Raw genomic sequence first — 20,942 nt, 5'->3', positions numbered from 1 at the left:
CTGGCCGCCGCGCCAGCCCGGCCCCGGCTCCTCTTCCCTGCTCCTGGCCTCCTCCCCGCCGCCAGCCCCGCTTCTCAGGTGCGGGGCCGGTGCGCATCAAGCTCCTCTTCCCTTCCAAGGCCTTTGGTCAGAACTGGGCTCAGATGAGCTCTTAGGTGCAATGCTTGGTGTGGTTTGGAAGCTGATGTGAACCCGAGGAGAAGGCATGCTTGTGTTTCTCTGCGGAGGGGTAGATACCAGAGGGCGTGGGAGACATGAAATGCAGATCTCTGGGTGTCGTTTGCCTCTATCCTACTTCAGTGTAAGCACAAAGTTGTGGAGCAGAGGTGACTTTCCTGCTTTGCCTTCCAATGTGGAAATGGAAGAGGTGGCCAGGATTGGGCTTAGGTTGTAATGTGAAAAGACACATGGAAAATGCTGGAAAGGAATGTGCAGGGTTAATAAACTGTTCCACTTTCTCTGCTGCGTGCAAAGCGTGTAAGTCTCTGTACCGCAGGTGTAACACTTGCTGCAGTTGCTTTGTTGACCTTAAACCTCCACTCCCTGAGGTTTGGAGGAGTTGAAGTTGTGTTTGAGTTCCTTGACTGTGTTTTCCTGTTGGCTGTTAATTTAGCAGACTGTGTGGAGCGGCTTTGGAGTCTGCTGTCTCTTGGCTCTTTTCGTGGTGGGTTCTTATGCTTCACGGTTGCATGAACTGCGAAGCTTTTCCTGGGGGTTGTGTGCTCCTCCGGTGGTGTTCTGTGGTTTGATGAATTTAGAGTGTTTGGAAAACATTCTGGGTTTGAAATGACTGGTTTGGGAGAAGGGTGTGCGTGTAAAGGAACAGCAGAGATGTCTGTGGGTGTCGGGAAACAGCTGACTGAAGCGAGACTGTGTAATAAGGGTACCAGAGGGTTGGTATAATCACATCAACCACCTGTGGGTGAATGTGTTTAAAAATAATCGTGTGGTTGGGAGTCTGAAACACCAGGGCTGGATTCCAGGTGACTCTGAGCATCCTTCTAGAGCTGTGGAAACTCAACACTTCATATCCTTTCCCCCAGGAAGCCAAAAATCGTTGTTTAGCACCACTGAATGTTGGTCTGGAGGAGAGCTGCTGCGGACAGGGGTGACTGGGACTGTCCTTGGTGTTGGATTTCAGCAGGAACTCTCTGGCCCTGATGATTGCTTCAGGCAGAGGAATTGTAGCTCTCGATAGCACAGCAGGATGAGTCAGGAGCTACAATAATCTCTTTTTGCTTGTCCTGCAGCTGTAGCTAATGCAGCGATTTGGGCAGTCCCTGCTGCGAGCGTGCGTTTCGGGCGTATCTGGCATGTTCAACTTGGCTTCAAGAGGTTACATAAAACATAACGTGAGCGCCAGCACAGCCTCGAGTCTGTGGTCACCTGCTGAAGCAGATGGGCTGGGTACAGGTCAGACGGGTTTGCTGTTAGAGAAGAAGCTCAGGAACCAGGAGTAGTTTTCTTCTAGTTATGTTGCTGCTAACTGTAGGAAAAGAGACATTCAGGTTTGTACCTTCTGATGCTAACTGATACCAATCCATCACACTGCAGCGCTGCTCTGTTCTCCAGGCGGTATGTGAGTATTCCTGGTAGCTGTCATACAAAGGGACCTCACGTTTTGTGTTCTATGGAAAGGTGAACGAAAACACAAACAGCTTACTCTAGGCCACAAAATAAATGCATGTTTGACGAGTTCTTTGCTCTCTAGTTGTGCTTTAAATCTGCTACTCCTTGCCAATGTGCAGTGAATGATAGTGTGTCTGTGCCATGTGTTAGTGCTGCCAGGCCCGAGTTACCATTAGGTAACCAAGTTAATTAAAATCTGCAATGCTTTGGCTAAGCAGAGTTGCTGCTTAACTTTGCTTTAGGTTTTGTACAACTTAGAGTGGGTACAACAGGCAGCGGGGTGTGTAACTCATGGTCTACTGAGACTAGTATAATCAATGTGGAAAGCATTGTCCGTAGGAAATGACACCCTCTTGGCACACTTGTGGTTTGTTCTGTTTAATGATGGAAGATTTGAGTTCTTTATTTTCCTCTTTATAGGCAATTTAAACTGCTGAGGTTTTAGAACAAAGGTTGTTATTGTGTTGAAATAGTTCCTGGCAAGGATTGCTCCTGTGTTGACTGGGGCTTGCCTGTGTTCCAGAGCATCTCAGTTTGACTTCCGAAACTTCAACTGTGCTGGGATCTGTCACTTTGGGACCTCATGTGTGCCTGTGGTGACACTCAGGTGACTACCTCTAGGCTCCACTGATGGGAGCTCAGATCTGCATGTGTCTGCAGCAGGCCTGCTGACCGAGAGGTCATAGCTAATATTCTACTGCTGTTTCTTTGCAACATTACCATTGAGAAGTAATTGTTAAGAGGAGTATCCAGGCTGGGAGGATGCTGGGGGTTCTGTGGCTGCAGTGGCTTTTTTGGGTCTGTTCCTAAAGGAAGGCGATTGCTGTCTGACAAGTGGAGTGGGTTCTGCAGTGGGCCCCTGTGATCAAGGCCCCTGTTTAAGCACTCCCTTCTCCCTCAGATAAAGCTGTTGTCTGTCTCGCAGATAAGAACCGGTCTTTGGTTTTTGGCTGCAGAAAACACAGATGAGGTGTTCCCAGCAACAAGCTGCTTTTAGCAACTGAAGAATGAAGCTCTGTTTTTGCATGCCAAGACTTTCTCTGTTGCATGGCTCTCGCCTTCCTTCCAAGCTTAGTGCAAAACTCCCCTGGACTCCTCTGAATAATGCAGCTGGCTTTGCTTGCAGAGCTTGAGATTTAACCATTTCTCAGTGCTCAGCAATGGGCTTCAGTCAGATAATCTAAAACCATGCAAAGAATTTGTGTCTTTATCCTCGGTTTTATTGGCAGACTTGAGTTACATCTGGCAGAACGAGGCAGGAGGAGCATTTATTTTGTACTTTGGAGCTAAGAAAGCATGTAAAAAAGTTAAACTTTTCCAGATACTGTCATATAGTGAGTCTTTTTGTCAATGATTCTTTAAAGACCTTTAAAGTAAGAATTGCAATGGACTATTCACAGCTAATGATTTGGAATCAGATTTGTATGTAATTGAAAGATGAATGTGACTGAAGAGAGTTGAGTCTGCAGGGCATACCTGGTTTTGATTTTTGAATGGTTTAATCAAACTGGAATGCAAAGATGGACCTCAAGAAGCCGTCTAGTTACAGTTCATCCCCCTGTTGTAAGTGTTTCAGCCCTTTTTCCTGTGATTTTTTATGATGCTTTTGCTCCAAGGGTGAGTTTAAGGCTGCAGTAATCTCAGCTTTTACCACATCTCTTTCTCTGTCAGGCTCAATTGCTCAGCTTAACAATAACAATTGAAGGAAACTTAATGGAGCAACTTCCCTGGGTACTCTTTCACCTCAGCCTGCCTGGGAAAACGGGTGAAAACTGCTGCAGGAACTCTCTGGGTTTTCTCTTTTCCTAATTGAATGATACGCTTTCATTAGTGATGTTAGCAACACCATAGAAAGAGAAAGAAGAATTAGGACCTGGGTAGCTGTAATGAGGGGAGCTGGATGGAGTGAAACAAGTGACTTGACCTGAATGAAGTTTGAAATTCTGCCCCAGAGAACTGTGACTTCGCCCAAACCCGTGTGACGGGAAGGCCTGTGGGCTGGGAGCATGGTGGGTGCTGTGCACAGCTCCCATTTCTTGATTAACAAGGTCTTCAGAGTTCCTGTATCCCTTGTTTTGTCTCCTCATTGTTGGTAATGATTACAGAGCAGTGGAGAGCAGGACTTGCTTTCTTCTGCCTGCCTTTGGAGTACAGTGCATCAAGTCACAGCAGCTCTTGCCATTACCTCATGGCCAGGGCTCTAAACTACTTTTGGAATTACTCCTGGGGCTGTCCAAGGAAAAAGCAAACATTCCTTAGCAAATAGCCACTGCTGGATTCACGTACGATGGTGCTGCTGTTTGCTTTGCAGTGTGGCTGTGGGTCTTGCGGGACAGATGATGCTCGTTTAGAGATCTTAGTGCTTTGTGACAGGTCTGCATTCCACTGGAGGGTATCAGACAAGCATGTTTTTCAGTAATCATAGAATTGTTTAGGTTGGAAAATATACTTGAGCTCATTGAGTCCAACTGTTAACCTGGCACTGCCAAGTCTGTCACTAAACCATGGCCCTGAGTGCCCCATCGACATGTGTGTTAAATCCTTCCAGGAATGGGGACTCCACCACTTCCCTGGGCAGCCTGTTCCGGTGCTTGTCAACCCTTTTGGTGAAGACGTTTGCTTTCTTACTCTGTAGAAATATGAAAACTCTAATGACTGGGTCTGCTTTTGTAGTAAAGGTATTTTTCTGCTACTGGGTAGTTTGGGGTCTAGCCAGGCTTTGGTAGAATGGGAGTGGTTAGGATGTTGGTGAAGCCTGGAGAGATGGGCAGTGTGATTTCTGCCTCCATCAGCTGTGAGTGTTGAGCAAACCCCACATCTCCCTTCTGCTGTTCCTAGAAGTCAGTGGTGTTGATCTGCCATGCGGAAGCATGTGCATAGCCAGTAGGACACAAAGGAGGCTTTCAGGCAGGTTGTGCCACGGTGATGCAAAATGATTTTTAAATATGGTTTAATTTTGAAATCTGAAGATGTGTAATAATCCTCAAGCCTTTCCTTCAACAGTGTGCTTTTAACTGTACGCAGCTTGGCTGGAGAACTTATGCTTCTCTCTTAGTTGTGGTGCTGGGCTCTGAAACTCCTTGGCTCTTCTGCAGAGGAACTGATTATCTTAAGGCTTTGCCATTTACGATACATTCAAATGAGATAGCTGAAACAACAGCACCATGATTGGATTCATGAGTGGCTTGGACAGCTAGAGCTGGTTTTGCTCCAAACCCCCACCTTGCTTTGGGCAATGAAGTGGTACCTGCCTGTAAGACGTTCTTCCTAGTAGGTTGCTTTTATCATCTGAATAACTTGATTCTGTCTCGCCTGTCCTTTTAATCAAAATCCCCACCAAGAAAAGCAGAATGTCTGACTTGTCAGAGAGGCAATTTGACAGCTTGATTGAACTTGCTCAGGTATTCATTAAGTGCTGCTCGAGAGAGCTGGGAGAATGGAAGGGAGAGACTAACAAGGCTCTAGTTTTTAATGTGCAGAGCATATTCAGTGCATCTCCTGGCATGAGAGGAATGCAACTTGTTTTGGTGCACAGATGTTTCTGCAGTTGCTGGAACCCGGGCAGGATACCTAGAAAGAGTCCCAGGGCTCAAAGGACCATCACAAAACAGACCATTGCAGCTATATTCAGCAGTTTGTCTAAGATAAAACTGCCAGAAACAAAGGGCCTGAGCTTCCCTGTTCCGCAACTTGGTAAATAGTCTTTAATCCGTGATTGAATTAGCGTGGCTACATTACAGGCAGTGTTTTCTGATGGGCTTGGAAACTGGATGCTGGAGTCAGTGCTTTGTATTTTCAGTAAGCTCTGGTGATTTTTTTGTTGTAAAAGCACAGCGTATGTTACTCATTAAACCTCTAACTCTTGAACTCGCCTTTGCCAGCAATTTTGCTTTCTGATTATATATTCTCTTGGGGGAATGCTTTGCTCTCCAGCATGTGGTGCTGACGAACCTGGATCCAGATGTGTGACAAGGACGTGTGTAACTACAATATGAATAACACAGAAGTGTGTTACAAAGAAATAAATCTAATCCACAGCTATTTTTGTTCTCGCTGCCTGTGCCTTTGTCAACATCAGTAATGACTGTGTACAGAGCTCCACAAAACACAGGGATTTAAAGGCTGTCCCGCTGCGCCACGTTGGGTTTCAGTGGATTCCTTAATGAGCGTGTCAGGTTCTATATATGCAAAATAATGTTTGGCTTCTAATGGCCAAATTCGCATTGAAACTTGAGAGCAAAGCTTTCTTCTCTGTGCTTCCAACGGGCAGTTTTGGTTCCAACCAAATTCCAGCCAGAATTCAGTTCATAACTCCCTGACATCAGAGTCCAGCCGCATTGCTTTGCAGGGAGCAAATGTGAATGGAAGTAAGAACTGCTGGTTTTCCATGTCAGCCTCTGCAAGTGTAGAGCCTGTATTTATGTAGAGCATGTGGGCAGTTTGAATGTGTAAGACTGAGCATATAGACAGGTGTTTGTAAGATCAGGGCACTGGGCGCTAAAAATAAAGAACATGTCTGCAGAGGATCGAAGGGGATAGTGTGGAATGAATGGATATCATCTTTATGCATGTGCATGCTCTAAAATAAGTCCAGGCTTAAGAACTTCAGTTTAGTTTAAAAAAATATTCTTTTAGTCATCTCTTTCTCAATCATCTTTCCAAACCAGGTTTCAAAATAGAGTTACATATGGCATTCCTGAGCTCTTCAGCGTGACTTCTATTTCTGTGGGTTTATTTTTGGTAGAGATAAATCTGATATTGTGACCTACATTTCTTGATTGGAGACAGCGAGGGATAATAACTCTACCTGTGATTTCTTTCATGCTTTTGCTGAAAGGCTTTGTTTTACAATACATTTTCCAGGTACATGAGATAAGAAGGAAAGGAAGTAAGTGCAGATAGTAATTAGAAATACTCTTGTGTTTCTCAGGGTCATTTAATGAAGTGCTCTGCTCCTGGTGCTATGAATCATCTTTGCTCTTGATCCGTACGGGATTTGTTGTTCACGTGGTCTGACGTGACCAAGCTGCCAAACTTTTCAAGTGCAAACATTGATGCTGTTTAGGTCATGCTTTGGTCTATCAGATGTTGTCTATCATTAGTTCTGTGCTTCATTTCATTAGCACAACATGTCCTGTAGGGACAGGACAAGGGGAATGGCTTTAACCTGCCAGAGGGGAGACTGAGATGAGCTCTGAGGCAGAAGCTCTTCCCTGTGAGGGTGCTGAGGCGCTGGCACAGGGTGCCCAGAGAAGCTGTGGCTGCCCCATCCCTGGCAGTGTTCAAGGCCAGGTTGGACACAGGGGCTTGGAGCAACCTGCTCTAGTGGAAGGTGTCCCTGCCCGTGGCAGGGGGTTGGAACTGGAGGAGCTTTAAGGTCCCTTCCAACACAAACCATTCCATGATTAAAACTTTGAGTTTATTACTCTCTGAGCAACATCTTGCTATCTCCTCTTTTCAAAAACACCCTCAGGAGTTGTAAACACATTGACATGTGTCTTCCCAAAGCTCCAGCAAGTGAGGTCTGGCATTACAGATGGCCAAGTGTGTTTGTCCTGCTTTGGACTGAGCGTGCACGGGTCACGGATGGCTTCCCCATCACAAATTGGTCATGCATGAACGCTGACACGGCTGCTCAGGTTCTGCCTCGGTATCTCTGCTGCAACCACGGGGGTTTGAGAGTGAAGTCTGGCACTGATTTCTGAGAGTGATGTGGGGGAAAAAAATAGGTCAGCAAGAATGAAAGGTGCTGACAGGCATATAGTAGCTAGAGATTGTTAAAGGGGAAAAACCAGTCTGAAGACAGTCTTTGCAAGTAAGCAAGCTGTTGTGCCTGAGGTTTCCCAGGCATCTGAGGAGGGTGAAATAACAGGACACAAGAAGGCTGTGACAGAACTGGGGACCAGTTTGGGAACTTAGATTTCCTAACACTGTGTTCCTTGAAAGGCACTAAGCAAAGGGAAACGTGGTTGAGGATGTGGAGAGGCCACCTTTCTGTGGCAACTCCAGTTAGTCAGACTTTAGCTCTTCATTTCTGTGATTTAAGGATGAAAAATTCCATCATAAAAATCAGGAATATTGGGGAGTCAGACAATGAAGTGACAGCTTGTCTCTAAAGCATTATCTCTGCATGTATCCTCTGCAGCTGAGGTTAGGCCGACCTTGCCTTTCACAAGGCAAGTGGGAACACGTATCACAGCAAGAAACATCTGTGCAAACTGCCCTGGTTCACCAGCTGCGAGCACGTGTGCATTGCAGCTGTGAGGAAGGGGACTTCTGAACCACTGATGCTGCTCTCAGTCAAATCACTGGTGTCATCAAAATAGCCCTTATGGCATATGTGAGGCATTGGATCTACCTCTTCCCTAAAATAAGCTCCGGTTGCTCCTGGCAGGCTCTCAGGACCTGCTGCTCTCACTGTTCTTTCCATTTTCCAAGGCTGGGTTTTAAATTTCTGCCTGACTTCTCCAGTATCTAGATGCTCAGCAGTGAGCCTGAGCAGCAGCCAAAAGCCTCACTGTAAGCAATGGAGAAGGACAGAGCAGGATCTGATTCTTCTCTCCAGAAACAATGGATATTTTGATGTAGCCTGCACCTGAGTTCCTTGTGGCTGAAAGGAGTGACTGTGATTGACACAGTTCTTGCATAGCACCAAAGTACCTCCCCACACACATAAACTTGCACCCTAAAGGAAGGAGATGGCACTAGGATCCTGAAAATGCTCTTCACCTGGGAGCTTGGGAGAGGACTGCTTCTTCTGAAAATGGCTCTGGAAGTAGGTGGCTCCTCCTTCCTGTACAAGCATTTTATTTCCTACTTTGACACTAACTCTTTGTTCTTGTTTTCAACGTAGGAGCCGTAGCTCTTCTGGCCACTTGTAAGTGCAACTGGAATGGGTAATGGTGTGAGAGAAGGTCGAGTGGATTTCCAGCGGCAGGATGTGGAGCCAGTTCCGTCAACCCATCTGCCACCAGAGGTAAGGGCAGGAGGTTGTTGGGTTTGAGAGAAGAGCTGCATGGCTGTGGTCTGAAGGGAGGATCTCGATGGGATTTGAGCTGCGGAGTCCTGAAAGAGTTGCAGTGTACGTGCAAGCCACCGAATGTGTGACTTTTGCTCTCACTGAGCATAGCCAAGCAGTTCCAGCCCTCTGGGAAGAGCTGACAGGCAGGCAGGGCTGCGTTCATGGGTCAAGGTTATGTCTCGTTATGTTGTTAGTGGCAGAGCTGGGAAGGGAGCTGTAAGCCTGGGTTTCCCTGCTGTTGCTAGACTGTTGTTAGAAATGCTGGAAGAGAAGGTGGTGCTGAACCTTGGTCTGATATAGCCTAAAACTCAGGCTGAAGTTCACATGTGCCTTTGCATGGCTACCCTTGTGTTTAGCACCAGACAGGCAGAGATTGGAAGGGAAAATTGAACTGAACCACGTGTTTTGGTAATAAATGTTAACTTTCTAGTTGTGAAATATTCTGAAGAAGGAAAAATGTGAGCTCCTCCACCCAAACACACGATATGTCACAAGTTCACATTCTTAAGCCTTGTCTCAACTTGTCTTACAGTCTGTAACCTTCATGGTGTTAGATTTCAAGTCATTTACTTGCTTTCCGCCCTTGTGTTAGGAGAAGATAGCAGCTTTATAAATATGAGCTGTGGCAGGAATGTCAATAACAAACCACTGCCATTCCATTTATCATAGTAGGAAACCTGTCTTGGTTTATTCTGAGGATCTGGAGAACAATGTGGAAATAGGGCTTGTGTGTTACTGGAAGGGTTGGAAAGATGCTTTCCTTCTTTCCGTGCCTAAATCATGAGGAGGTTGCAGCTTAGCTTTTAGAAATCTCAAGAGGGATTGTCCTGGCTTCAGCTGTACAACAACAGTACAAGTAAGAGGTGACAGCCCTTGGAACGTTCCATCTCAGCAGACAGATCCAACCTTTGTGCTTCATGATCTGACCAGGACTTTACTGTGCTTGAAATTTTGAAGAGAATTTGGACCCAAGCCCTTGAGAGGGGGGTAAATGCTGCAGCAAAAGTAAAATCTTTCAGCTTTTGCTTAGGCTTGCCTTTGTCACACTGAACAATGCTTTGTTCCAGGAAACCCGGGAGAAAAAGAACGTACTCAACTCCCTGATGTCTGGTGCATTGGCTGGTGCTGTTGCTAAAACTGCAGTAGCTCCACTGGATAGGACGAAAATCATGTTTCAAGGTGAGTCCTGGTGGCTTTTGCAGAACGCTCTTCCTTTGTTGTCGGCAGAATCCTAAAGAGCTCCTCTGATCTGCTCAGCCTATTCTCTGATGCTTCGCCCTCCTCCAGGCTGCAGAGACCTGGCAGGATGCAGACAGAATAGTGACATTACCACAGTGAATTGAGTCTAAAAAGCCATTGCTTGGTTCTTGGTAGGGTTATTGCAGGTATCAGTCTACTCTGTATCTGGCCCATCCTACTGGATCCAAGTTTCATGGTAGTCAGCGAGAGTTTTGCTCTTTCAGTGTAACACAGATGCACGTGCTGCTGCTTAGTGACGGTGCCAGTGGCTCGTGGATGTTGGCTGGCCACGTGTTCTCCTACATCAGGGAGAGTTTTGGAGCAGAGAGTTTATAGACAGTGTAAAGTCAGTGCTTGAGGGGTGATTGGTAATGCTCTGGATGTCTCTGTCCAGCTTGGAGAAATAAGGTGGGGAGGGGCCAGGAGGTGTAGAAGGAGATGTGGTGACACTGGAGGGAGGTAATTGAGCTGTTTGAGTTTCTTGCTGAAGGCTGAATGCCAGGCTCTGCCTGCTCAAATGTATGCAGGCTTTTCTACTAAGAGGTGCATTGGATTGCAGCTGAATTGGTTTTGGTTAGAGATGAAGTTAATGAGGATAAGCACTGTACAGGCATTCAAGCTGGCATACCTGGCTTTGTATTACAAAGCCCTTTCTGGAACCAGCAAAGTGTGTCACTGCAAATGAAATGCATCTAATTGGAATAGAAAATTCTCACGTGTTTAGTGGGATTTGGGATTCAGCCCCATCATGGGCTCTGTTCAGTTCCCTGTTGCAGTGCAGGATCTGTCAGCCACACTAATTGTCCCAGAGGGAAGAGTGCAGACTGTTAATACAGTAGACACTTGGTGAAGCCAAGAATTTTAAATCTGGTTGACATCCCAGATTAAATGAATTGGGTAGGTTTTAATCTAATCCCTAGATGACAATTAATTTCGAATTGACTTTCATTTGACATGGTTTTCATCCTCCACAGAGCAGGGGCTGAGGTTTGGAATAGCAGGGATAGAGATCAGGGAGTTGAAGCTGTAGAGAGCTAAAGCCTGGGCTGGCTGCAGGCTGAGATTGCATCTGTGACTAGATGCTTGGGCAGCAGTGAGTACGTGCTGTGCTTCCTCACCAGAACAAACACTGTAGTTCATATGAGGTTGGAAATGTCAGGATCAGAGGTGAGATGGAAACTTCAGAACTGGGGTGAGTCAACAGCTGTCCATATAAATCACCTTTAATTTGCACAGGGCCTGCATTTATAGAAAGACCTGTTTGGTTTGGCCCATTAACCTCGCTGCAGAGGAGAGGATGAAAACATGCCCAGTCTGACCAATTCCTTAGTATCTGATGGGTTTCTTAGTTTCTTGCTTTCCTAAAGGATTTTATTCTGGGGCCTCTTCCCTGCCTGTGAAGAGGGAAAGCATCTTTGGGCCATGTGAGTGTAGGAAGGTTGTCCCTTGAACTAGAGACTGAAGAATTCCCCTGTGGGAGAGGGAGAACAGCTCTTTTCCATTGTGGGGCCAGTTGCAATTGGTTATTGAGGTGGTGTTATTCTTAAAAACATCGAATTGCAGAAAGGAGCAGTGTGGGGAAAACGTATTTGCATGTGATGCTTGATACACTTGAGAGGTTACAAGTCTCAAACGAGTTTGAAAGCAACTGCAATAGACACTTAATTGGAACCATGTTTCATTAGTGCTGCTGCTCGCGTTTTATCCCGGGCTTCGTTCCTGCGGGAGGAGTGTTACAAAACAGAGCTGCTGGATGCCAAAGAAATCTTGCTTCCAAATGCCTGGTGTTACACAGTTAAAGAGATGCTGTCAGTTTGAATGAAGGCAGGAAAAGAACCCCAGCATTGAGTTTTGCTGGGATGAAACCATTCCTGCATGGAGCCTCCCTAAACAGACCTGTTCATTGCTGGATTCTGGCATTAGTCTGGAAGCAGGGCATGGGAATGCTCGACTGAAATAAATGGTGAAGGCTGCTCTGATTTTTATGTGTTAATTTTTTGATGTATTCATTTATTTTTAGTGCTTGAAGTGTGACACAAACTGAGCATTGTCCTAACAGTAGGTGGAAAAATGAATGGATGTGCTAAAGAGAATTGGGGAGTGCTTACCAGTGGAAAGTCATTGTTTATTATAAAGAATCTCTATTTCCTCTCGCATTAATTCTTTTGCTTCTATTTTTATCCCTTAGATAAAATGCCTGTATGGTTTATTTGATCCATCTAAATGTATTGCAAGACCTAATGCTCATTTTTTCTTTTTAGTGTCTTCAAAAAGATTTTCTGCCAAGGTGAGGTGATGTGTCTGTCTCCTGTTGACCTGAAGTGTTTGATTAATGGTAGTAATAGCCCTAACAGCAGTTTTTGTTTGTATTTATTTCCCTTTCTTGCTTGGGTCTTTTTAGCAGCACTCATAGTGAAAGAGCGCAGAGGAAAAAAGTGGAAACCGTATTTGTAATAGTCCTGAGGACAGTGCTCTTTCATGTTCATGTTTTCTCCAGTGCTTAGCACAGAGGGGCCTTGGTTCCTCCTTCATGCTCCAGGTTCTACCTGTGGCTTTGTTTTGCCAGCCCTTCTCCTCTTGTGACTCCTCTCTTTCCCCCAGCCCCCACTGGAGTTGTTGCCAAGTATAGAGGGACTTTGAATTTAGGAGCTGATCACTATCATGGCTTGCTGAATGTTTCATGGCATGCACATTCCAGATGTCCCATGTGTGCTGTGCTGATATATGTAATCCAAATGTTTCTGTCTTATACTAAGAAGATTAATTTGGGTTGAGAAATAGTTTGCTCAAGCAGCACTCCAGCTCTGTGCCTTGCCTGTGGAGGGAAAATGAAGATATCTTGAACCTAAACCTCTTGTCTTCATGACTGGTTCTTTTTTGCTTTTGATATATCTGATGCAGTCTCCCCAGAGAAGATGTTTTAGTTGCAAACACAAACAGCTGATACCAGCTTACCGTGGTTGGGGTGGGAAGGAGGATTTGGAGAGGTTAAGCTATAGGGTCACCTTTTCTTCCACTCTTGTTTGGACTCCTCCTTATCATGATCTCCCTTGTCTGACCTTTGATCCATTGCCTGCAGGAAGCCTACAGGCTGATTTATCGCACCTACCTCAATGAAGGCCTCTGGAGTCTCTGGAGGGGGAACTCAGCCACTATGGTCCGTGTGATCCCTTACGCTGCCATTCAGTTCTGTGCACACGAAGAGTACAAGCAGCTCCTGGGGAGTTACTACGGCTTCCAGGGAAAGTAAGATGCAGCGTGGCTTTGATCCTTGCTGAGGAGGATGGAGCAGTCTGTGGGACCATAGATTGTACGGAGGGAGGGAGCACATTGCTCAGTTGAAAGCTCTGTTGGGACAGTCATGCTGGCCCCCCTCGTGCTGGCTTTGCAGAACAGGGTGTGTGAGGGGCCTGAGCAAAGGGCTGGGCTTCTGGTCTTGCACAGGGGAGATCTTTGTGAGAAGAAGACCCCGTCTTCTAGAGGCGTGAGCAAGAAGTGGCCTAGACATTGAGTTAGCACTTCCCTGTGCTGAGAGTGGGCAGGCAAAACAAAGAGCTTTTCATTGCAGGAGAAGCAACAAGAATTCAGCCTTGCACTGCTGAGCTATGTGCGTGGCCTGAATCTCTTGCATTTGGGCATGTAGTGTCTGAGACACCTCAAGTCAGGCTTTTTGTCCTTAACAGAGATGTTCTCTAAGCCTCTGTCTTGCTGTCTGTGGCAAACCACAGCTGCTTCATCTCCAACCCACCCAACTCTCTTCAGTACACAGGCAGGGAGGGGATTCGGTAGCAGGTAGAGTAGAGCCCTGCTCAAAAGCCACGTAGTATTTCCGTCTCCAGGTGATCTGTTTGGTCTCTTTTCTCACCTTACTTTAGAGCGCTGACACCCTTTCCTCGATTCATTGCTGGCTCTCTGGCAGGCACAACGGCTGCCATGTTAACCTACCCTTTGGATATGGTCCGTGCTCGAATGGCTGTCACGCCGAAGGAGATGTAAGTGCCTAACGAAAGCAAGTACAAGCACCACGAACAATTGCAGCACTTTCTTTTAAGGTCAGATGACTTTATTCCCATTTTCTGGGTCACTTCTTGCTCAGAGCCTTTGGTGTAATAAACCTCTTACTGCTGGGGTCTGAGCACTGATTAAATGACCAGAGCCCTGGTTAGTCCAGGGACTGGAAGGAGATCAATACTAAAAGACCTCACTAGTAAAACCTGGGGGGGGGGGGGGGGTTCTTTAGGAGGCCAACTGGCAGGATACCTCCGGAAGAGCTCCAACAGACAGGACAGCATGTTGTGATAGGGCTATGGGAGAGCTGGTGACAGGCTCCTCCATTTGCAGACAGGCTTCTGAAATCCCTTCTGAGCTGTTGGATGAGCTCAGAGCCCAGAATTAATTAATTGTTGATCCTTCAGAAAGTCCTGTTGGAAATAGTCCTGGTGTGTGCAGTCACTAACCAACGCAGATTTGCTTTTCCTGTGTCCACGTGCTAGGTACAGCAATATTGTTCATGTCTTCATCCGAATATCCCGAGAGGAAGGATTGAAGACATTGTATAGGGGATTTACACCAACCATCATTGGAGTGATTCCATATGCTGGGCTTAGCTTCTTCACCTACGAGACGCTGAAGAAACTACATGCAGGTAAAGGCAACTTGCTTTGCTCTCAAATGAAATGCTGTAGGCTTTTGGCCAATTTGAGATGTTTGAATTCTGTGGTACAAGGCCTTTTCCTGACCTTGAAGCCTATTGCAAAGTTCTAGAATCATAGAATAGTTTGGGTTGGAAGGGACCTTCAAAGCTCATCTAGTCCAAGCCCCCTGCAATGAGCAGGGACATCTTCAACTAGATCAGGTTGCCCAGAACAACTGTGCTTGTGAAGCCTTGTGCCTCCATCTTTCCAAGTCCAGACTATGAAGAAGGCAGGCTGCAGAAAAGCAGTATCTGTCTTGCAGAGGAGCAAGAGGGTGCAAGTCTTGGGTGCAGAAGGACTTGGTTCCATACCAAGTCAGCTAACAACGAAGTTGGGAAAAAAAGCCCAGGAGCTCTGGCACTCAGTTCTCTCTTTGGCTCTCCACCCACTCGACCCCAGCCATGTGTTTTCCTCTAAGAAGTTCTCTAGACTCTGCTCCTTTCTCTTTCCCAGATCACAGTGGGAAGTTGCAGCCATCCCCCCCGGAGCGCCTCTTGTTTGGTGCCTGTGCAGGTTTGATTGGTCAGTCAGCATCTTACCCCCTGGACGTGGTTCGCCGGCGGATGCAGACGGCGGGCGTCACGGGACACACGTACAGTTCCATCCTTCTCACCATGCAGGAGATTATAAGAGAAGAGGGACTAATCCGTGGCTTGTACAAAGGACTCAGCATGAACTGGGTCAAAGGTCCAATTGCAGTGGGAATAAGCTTCACAACCTTTGACCTGACGCAGATCCTTCTCCGTAAATTACAGCACAGCTCTAATATTGAAAGGTAGTAGCTTAATTCCCGCAGCCCTTGCTGGGGAAAAGTACAACACGTGTAGAAAGAGCAATGCTAGCCTTCCCTCACCTCATACCTGCTCTCCTACAGCTGAGAACTCACCTTTACTTATTTGTTATTTTCTGTTGTTGGATTTTCTTCTTTTTAATGAGCCTCTGAGTTACTTGGAAACCTCAACCTGAAACTAATTCTTTCCTAAGCAAACTTCTTCCTAGAATTCTGCAGAACCGAGTCCTCTACAGTAGCTGCCTCACCCTTCTGGTTTACTCTTTGATACCAGGAGTGGAGCCTCTCAAACAAAACCGTGCTGCTGCTGGCTCCTCACCTGGGTCTCTGTGGGCAGATGAAGCGGTGGATGATGAAAGAGAGGACTCGGTGCTGGAGGAATGAACCCCTGAATCTGGGAAGTGACTGCTATTCCCAGTAGGCAGTTTTTAGTTATTGAACATGTGTTAGCTGGTGGCAGTCTGTCAAGTGCAATATTCCAGTTTGTCTGTAGGGAATTCCAGATTCCTCTGACCTGTAAACATCAGTCTCCATAAAACAGGACACAGCAGGATTTAACAGGTCCAGGTCACTTCCAGAACATAAGAAGTCGAATGTGAGCTCTGGCTGGAAACACTATCCTTTTTCAAACGTTCTTCTTATTTCTGGGTTGAGTTGCATAAAATATCCCTTGCTCCAGCATCCCTTTGAGATTACCAAAGACTGAGGCCAGCAGGAGAGGAAAGTTCTGAGCAGTTTTGGAATTCAAATCCTCATGTTTGTTGTCAGTGTTGAGGAGGGGCTGTGCCTGGAGTCGCAAACTGGATTGAATCAATGCGCAGTAGTGCTTTTGGGCTCCCTGAACCCTTCTGTTGTGGTTATGGTCTTAAAGGCAGCGTTTTCTGAGGGATTTGGCAGACCCTAATGTTGACGCACTAGAAAAGGAAGTGTTACAGACTTGAAATTTCAGCAGTGGTATCCTTCAGTATTATTGTTGCTGCTTTATGCAAGAACAAACATCAGGGAGATGCAGACCCAGCGATCCTGAGAGGCTCTTCGTGTCCGGTGAATGTGGCCCGGCAGTTGGCTCGAGCTGCTGGTCCTGCTTCTGAACAACTTTGTTGTCTTATGGTGCCTGCTGTGTAGGTTGTCTCCCCTCCGGTCATTAGTCCACACCTAAGCCCACTTGTTTTTATTCCTAGAGTTGTTCTGGACCAGCTGGGTCCTTGGGAGAATGGGAATACCCAAGCCAGTATTGATCCTTCAGAAATGATAACCTAGTGCCAATCATTTCCAGCTGCAATCTGAAAACGTAAAGTACCTTTCAGTGTTTCTATTTGAGATCAGTTTTCAGGGAAATGGAGATTTTTGGGGGTGGTTTTGGTTTACGTTCCATTCCTAGATGAAATTTGGAGTGTAACAAAGGTCACAGCAAACTTCAGACTTCTCCGAGAATCAGATGACATAAGCTAAGATTAAAAATCCCTTTCCAGCTGATATAGCCCATAATGTATTGAAGAAAAATAAGGTGTCATTTAAAAGCTGTCCTTTTCTGGTGTATTTTAGCTGTTGTAGTTTGAGCCTTGTGTCTTTATTAATGGGACTGGAGGTAATTGCACAATTGGTAGAAATAGCTTTCTCCTTTCTTTTGCATTTGCACTTGTTCTTTGGAGCATAACTTGCTTCTAATGCCAAATATTTCCCCAGGAATCGAGCACCTACACTTCCAGTTTGTGGACGTGGCAGAAAACCAGTGTACTGAAGCATTAGCATGTGTGGTGTTCCCAGAACACGTGGGATCGATCATGCTTTAATGCTCATGGGTGAGCGGGGTATTAACCTCAGTGATTTCTGCTTCCAAGCCCACAAATGGTGATTTCCGTTGTGAAACTGCAGTCACTGATTTACCTTGTGATTAATGTTAGATGTTGCTGTTTTCAGAGTCTTTAGAGGTGATAGCCATGAATTCTGTACATGTTTTGCTCCCATTGCTAGGGGAAGATGATCAGCTGTTCTCTTTGGGTGAAATTTTGTTTAGTCCTATGCAAGAGCTCTGATTTCTTTTCTCCAATGGAGAAGCCAATTACTTCCGCTCTTCTGTTTATCTTGTCTGGCCCAGTGAGGAAACCCTGAGGCAGTTGTATCCTACCACAAAAGTGAGGTACAGGCCAGGAACCAGGTGTGCCAGCGGTTGACTCTGCGTGCGTACGTGTCTGACTGTGTGCACAATCCGTGCCAAGCTCTCTCTCAGCTTGGAGGCTGCTGGTTCAAAGCACAGTCCTTCCTGCCCAGCCGATGGGTACTATATGAAGACAAGAGGAAGGTGAACTGCGGCATCCAAGCTACAGTGAGCTCCTTTGCTCCACAGTATGGGAGGTCATCTCAGAGGCAAGCGCAGTAGCGCTTGTCTTAGGAGATGATGAGCATCGCTGAACCTCTGTGGCAACAGAGGTGGCTTAATTCCTCCTGGGTCCTGACGGAGAAAGGATTTACACTGGATGACTAGCCCCTTGTTTGGGACTGAACGGGAGGGCAGATCTGCACAAGGTACCTTCTGCTGTGTCAGGAGTGCAGCCAGTACGGGAAATGAACGGGGACCTGTGGAGGAGGCAGCTTCTGCTGAGCCCAGCATCGCCCACTGTGGTGCAGGCAGCTCATCGAGAGCCTGGGGACTCCCAGCTGAGAAACAAGACCTGAAGCGCAGCCAGGCTTGAAGCGTTGGGCTCAGATCAGTTGTTCCTGAATGAACCCCTGATTTTAATTCAGTGGAATTTTAGCCAAACATGTTTGCCCAAGTTCTGCAGGCTGAGTGTTGGTTCAGAGACACGTCTCTGAATTCAGTCTGTGGTGGGTTCGGTGCTTTTGTTTCTTGGGAAGGAGTGTTCAGAGTAACTGTGTGTTACTGCTTTGGGTTCTTTCAAATAGGGTTGTTTTTGTTTTCACTTTTATTTTTCCTGTCTGATTTGAATGTAGGAAAGGAGAAACAGAGTGTTCTCTTCCCCTCTCCTAATCCCTGCATGAATTGAGGTATGTTCCAGATCTCTCTGCTGCCTCAGTGAGTGCCCGAGGAGTTTTGGGCATGCTGATTTCGAAAGGGAGGATGTGTGTGTGCTGGCCAAGAAGATCCGTTGCCTTTAGCTCTGAGGAAGGAGCTCTGAGAGAAATCTAACAGGAATATTCTCTAGTTGTTCTCTTTAGAACTTCTTTATTACCACAAATTCCCTAATGTTTCATTTTATTCTTCTTGAATACCTTGCTTTTATTTCCAAGTCGTGTTTCTCTTTGTTCCTTAATGTGTTACTGCCAAACATTAACTTGTGCTTTTATTGTCCTCCCTCTGCTCTCCTTCCCTCCCTGCTTCTGCACCTTTAGTCCCGCACGAGCACTTCAAGAAAATCAGGTCCAATGAAATGCATCCAAAATGACAAATTGCAGCTTTGATAATGATGCCCAAACAGCCCAGCTCAGCTTCCCCCTCACAGGCAAGGGATGCTTGAATGCGGAGACAAGAAGTTAAAGGCACTAAGTGATGGGGCAGAAGGTTTTGTTTGAAAGGATCTTGAACTCCTTGTCCAGCCCCAGCGCCTTCACTTTCCCTTAGCACCTTCCCTTCACGAGTTGTGAAATGCTGCTGCTCCTTCATGTTCCCTCTCTCAATACCTCCAGTGATGCCCACGTGCTCTGTGGAAGTGGCTGCTTGCTGGGTACAAGGCTTGGGGAGAGCTCGTCCTTCTGGGAGGCTCCAAGGGTCACTTGGGGAGCTTGGATATGTGAGAGGTGGCATCTGAACTGGCTTCCTGCGAGCCTGTTTGCCCTGCGCAGAGCTCTCCCAGCGCCCCGGGAAGCCAGAGCTGCCCATGAGCTGGCCTGGCTGGTGGTTGGCAGGAGCATGGTGGAAGGCTCAAGAGAGGAATTGCAGCCTCCTGAGGCACAGAGTCACTGAAAGCCATGGGCTGGGTTGTGTGGTGGAGCTTTGGTACTCTGGGGGAGCTCTCCAAAAGCAGTTTCATAGCTTCTGTGTTAAGACAGTGGTACTTTGTGAACTTCTTGCCACCTTCTGCCTAGAAGGACTGCAGTCTTCACCCTTTAGTGTCTTTAACACAGGAGCAGATGAGGCATGAAAAGAAGCTTGAGCACTGTGGCAACCCCAAGTGAGTCTGGCACCGGCCTTGGGCAGGCAGGAGGAGTGGGGAATGCAGTGGGATACTTCTCACATCGATTCCTCAGTGCCTGGCTGGGTCCTCGAGCCCTGCAGAGAGCCAGGATGTACATTTGGACCCTCCTTACCTGGACAGGGCCAGAGGAGGAGGTGGCCTTCCTACAAACCAGCCTTTATTTCTTCTTGTAGGGGCCGATTCCTCCCATTATCCCCATGTGAGGCAGGTTTCCCAGCGCTGCTCACTGTGTGGTCTATGCATATATTAGCACAAACACTGTTCGATTGCCTTTTGTCCTCACCATCCCTGTGTGTGAGTGAGCGTGTGTGTCGATTTTGACTGCTTTTTCTTGGATCTGGAGTTCTATTTTATTGCAGTGAAGACACTTTGTTATATGATGTTTATATATTTGAAGATTTGTGCCAAGAGAGGATGTATATTTAATAAAAAATATATAATTGACTTTGCAGGCTCTCGGAGGGTGTCTCTTATTGTGCATTGCTGGTAAGAGGGATGGGTCTGGCACATCTGGGTGGATTTGAGGGACTTAACAGAGGGGTGTCTGGGGAGAACAGGGGGGTACATCTTATGGGGCTCACTGTGCCCCCAACTATGCATGGAGCACATAGGTCGCTGCTTTGGGCTTTGCATGGAAGCGGGGAGCAGCTTGAGGCACGGAAAGGAGCTCTGGAGGTGGCTCCAGCGCTGTGGCTGCTCTGCGCTGTCCCTGCAGCGGGGGACGGGGACGGGTGTGCAGTGGCAGCAGGTGGCACTGTCGGCTCAGCCATGGCCCGGTGCCTTCCCCCAAGTTGGGGACCCCCCCCCGGCTGCTGCTCGGCTCTTGGGGCTTCCCGTGCTTCCGGCTGCATTTCGGGTCCAGTTGGATGTGACACTGCGAGGCTGGAAGGTCTCAGCCCTCCCACAGTAACCTCTCCACAGCCAGGGCAGAGCATCCTAAAAACCCAGCTTGGTTTGGGTTGAAGGGACCTTAAAGCTCCTCCAGCTCCAACCCCTGCCCCAGGCAGGGACACCTTCCACTAGAGCAGGTTGCTCCAAGCCCCTGTGTCCAACCTGGCCTTGAACACTGCCAGGGATGGGGCAGCCACAGCTTCTCTGGGCACCCTGTGCCAGCGCCTCAGCACCCTCACAGGGAAGAGCTTCTGCCTCAGAGCTCATCTCAGTCTCCCGTCTGGCAGGTTAAAGTCAGTTTAAAGCCAGATGTTTCCTATTGCTCCAAGTAAGGAGTGCAGGCAGTAAGGGCGGCAAGGGCATCTCCTTTTAGATGGAAGTGGGGTGTGAAGGTGGGTCTCGCTGCTTCCCCCCCTGCCCGGGTACAAAGGAAGAGTTCTGGGAGCTTTCTCAGCCCTGAGGTTCTTGCAGGAGCCAAAGGTAGAGATGCACCAGGGTGATGCAGGGCTAGATGTGGGTCACCA

The 20,942-nt window shown here is 47.2% G+C and overlaps 1 protein-coding gene across 2 annotated transcripts; it reads left to right on the top strand.

Annotated features, from left to right (window-relative positions):
- The first annotated feature begins 58 nt into the window (after positions 1 to 58).
- SLC25A42 (solute carrier family 25 member 42) lies at positions 59 to 19,976 on the top strand. 2 transcript variants are annotated; one of them, XM_030509269.1, is made up of 8 exons: positions 59 to 1,352; positions 8,483 to 8,605; positions 9,718 to 9,829; positions 12,151 to 12,176; positions 12,969 to 13,135; positions 13,765 to 13,881; positions 14,383 to 14,534; positions 15,037 to 15,746. In XM_030509269.1, the coding sequence occupies exons 2-8, from the start codon at positions 8,522 to 8,524 to the stop codon at positions 15,360 to 15,362; spliced, it is 984 nt and encodes a 327-aa protein (XP_030365129.1). In that variant the 5' UTR covers positions 59 to 1,352; positions 8,483 to 8,521; the 3' UTR covers positions 15,363 to 15,746. The 2 variants fall into 2 exon arrangements, with proteins under 2 accessions (XP_030365129.1, XP_030365130.1); XM_030509270.1 differs by lacking the exons at positions 59 to 1,352; positions 13,765 to 13,881 and having other exon boundaries at positions 8,284 to 8,605; positions 15,037 to 19,976.
- Positions 19,977 to 20,942: the final 966 nt, after the last annotated feature.

The sequence above is a fragment of the Strigops habroptila genome, chromosome 20 (genome assembly GCF_004027225.2).
Source record: "Strigops habroptila isolate Jane chromosome 20, bStrHab1.2.pri, whole genome shotgun sequence".
NCBI lineage: Eukaryota > Metazoa > Chordata > Aves > Psittaciformes > Psittacidae > Strigops > Strigops habroptila.
Note: the sequence above shows the minus strand (reverse complement) of the source record. Positions and strands in the feature narration are given on the sequence as shown.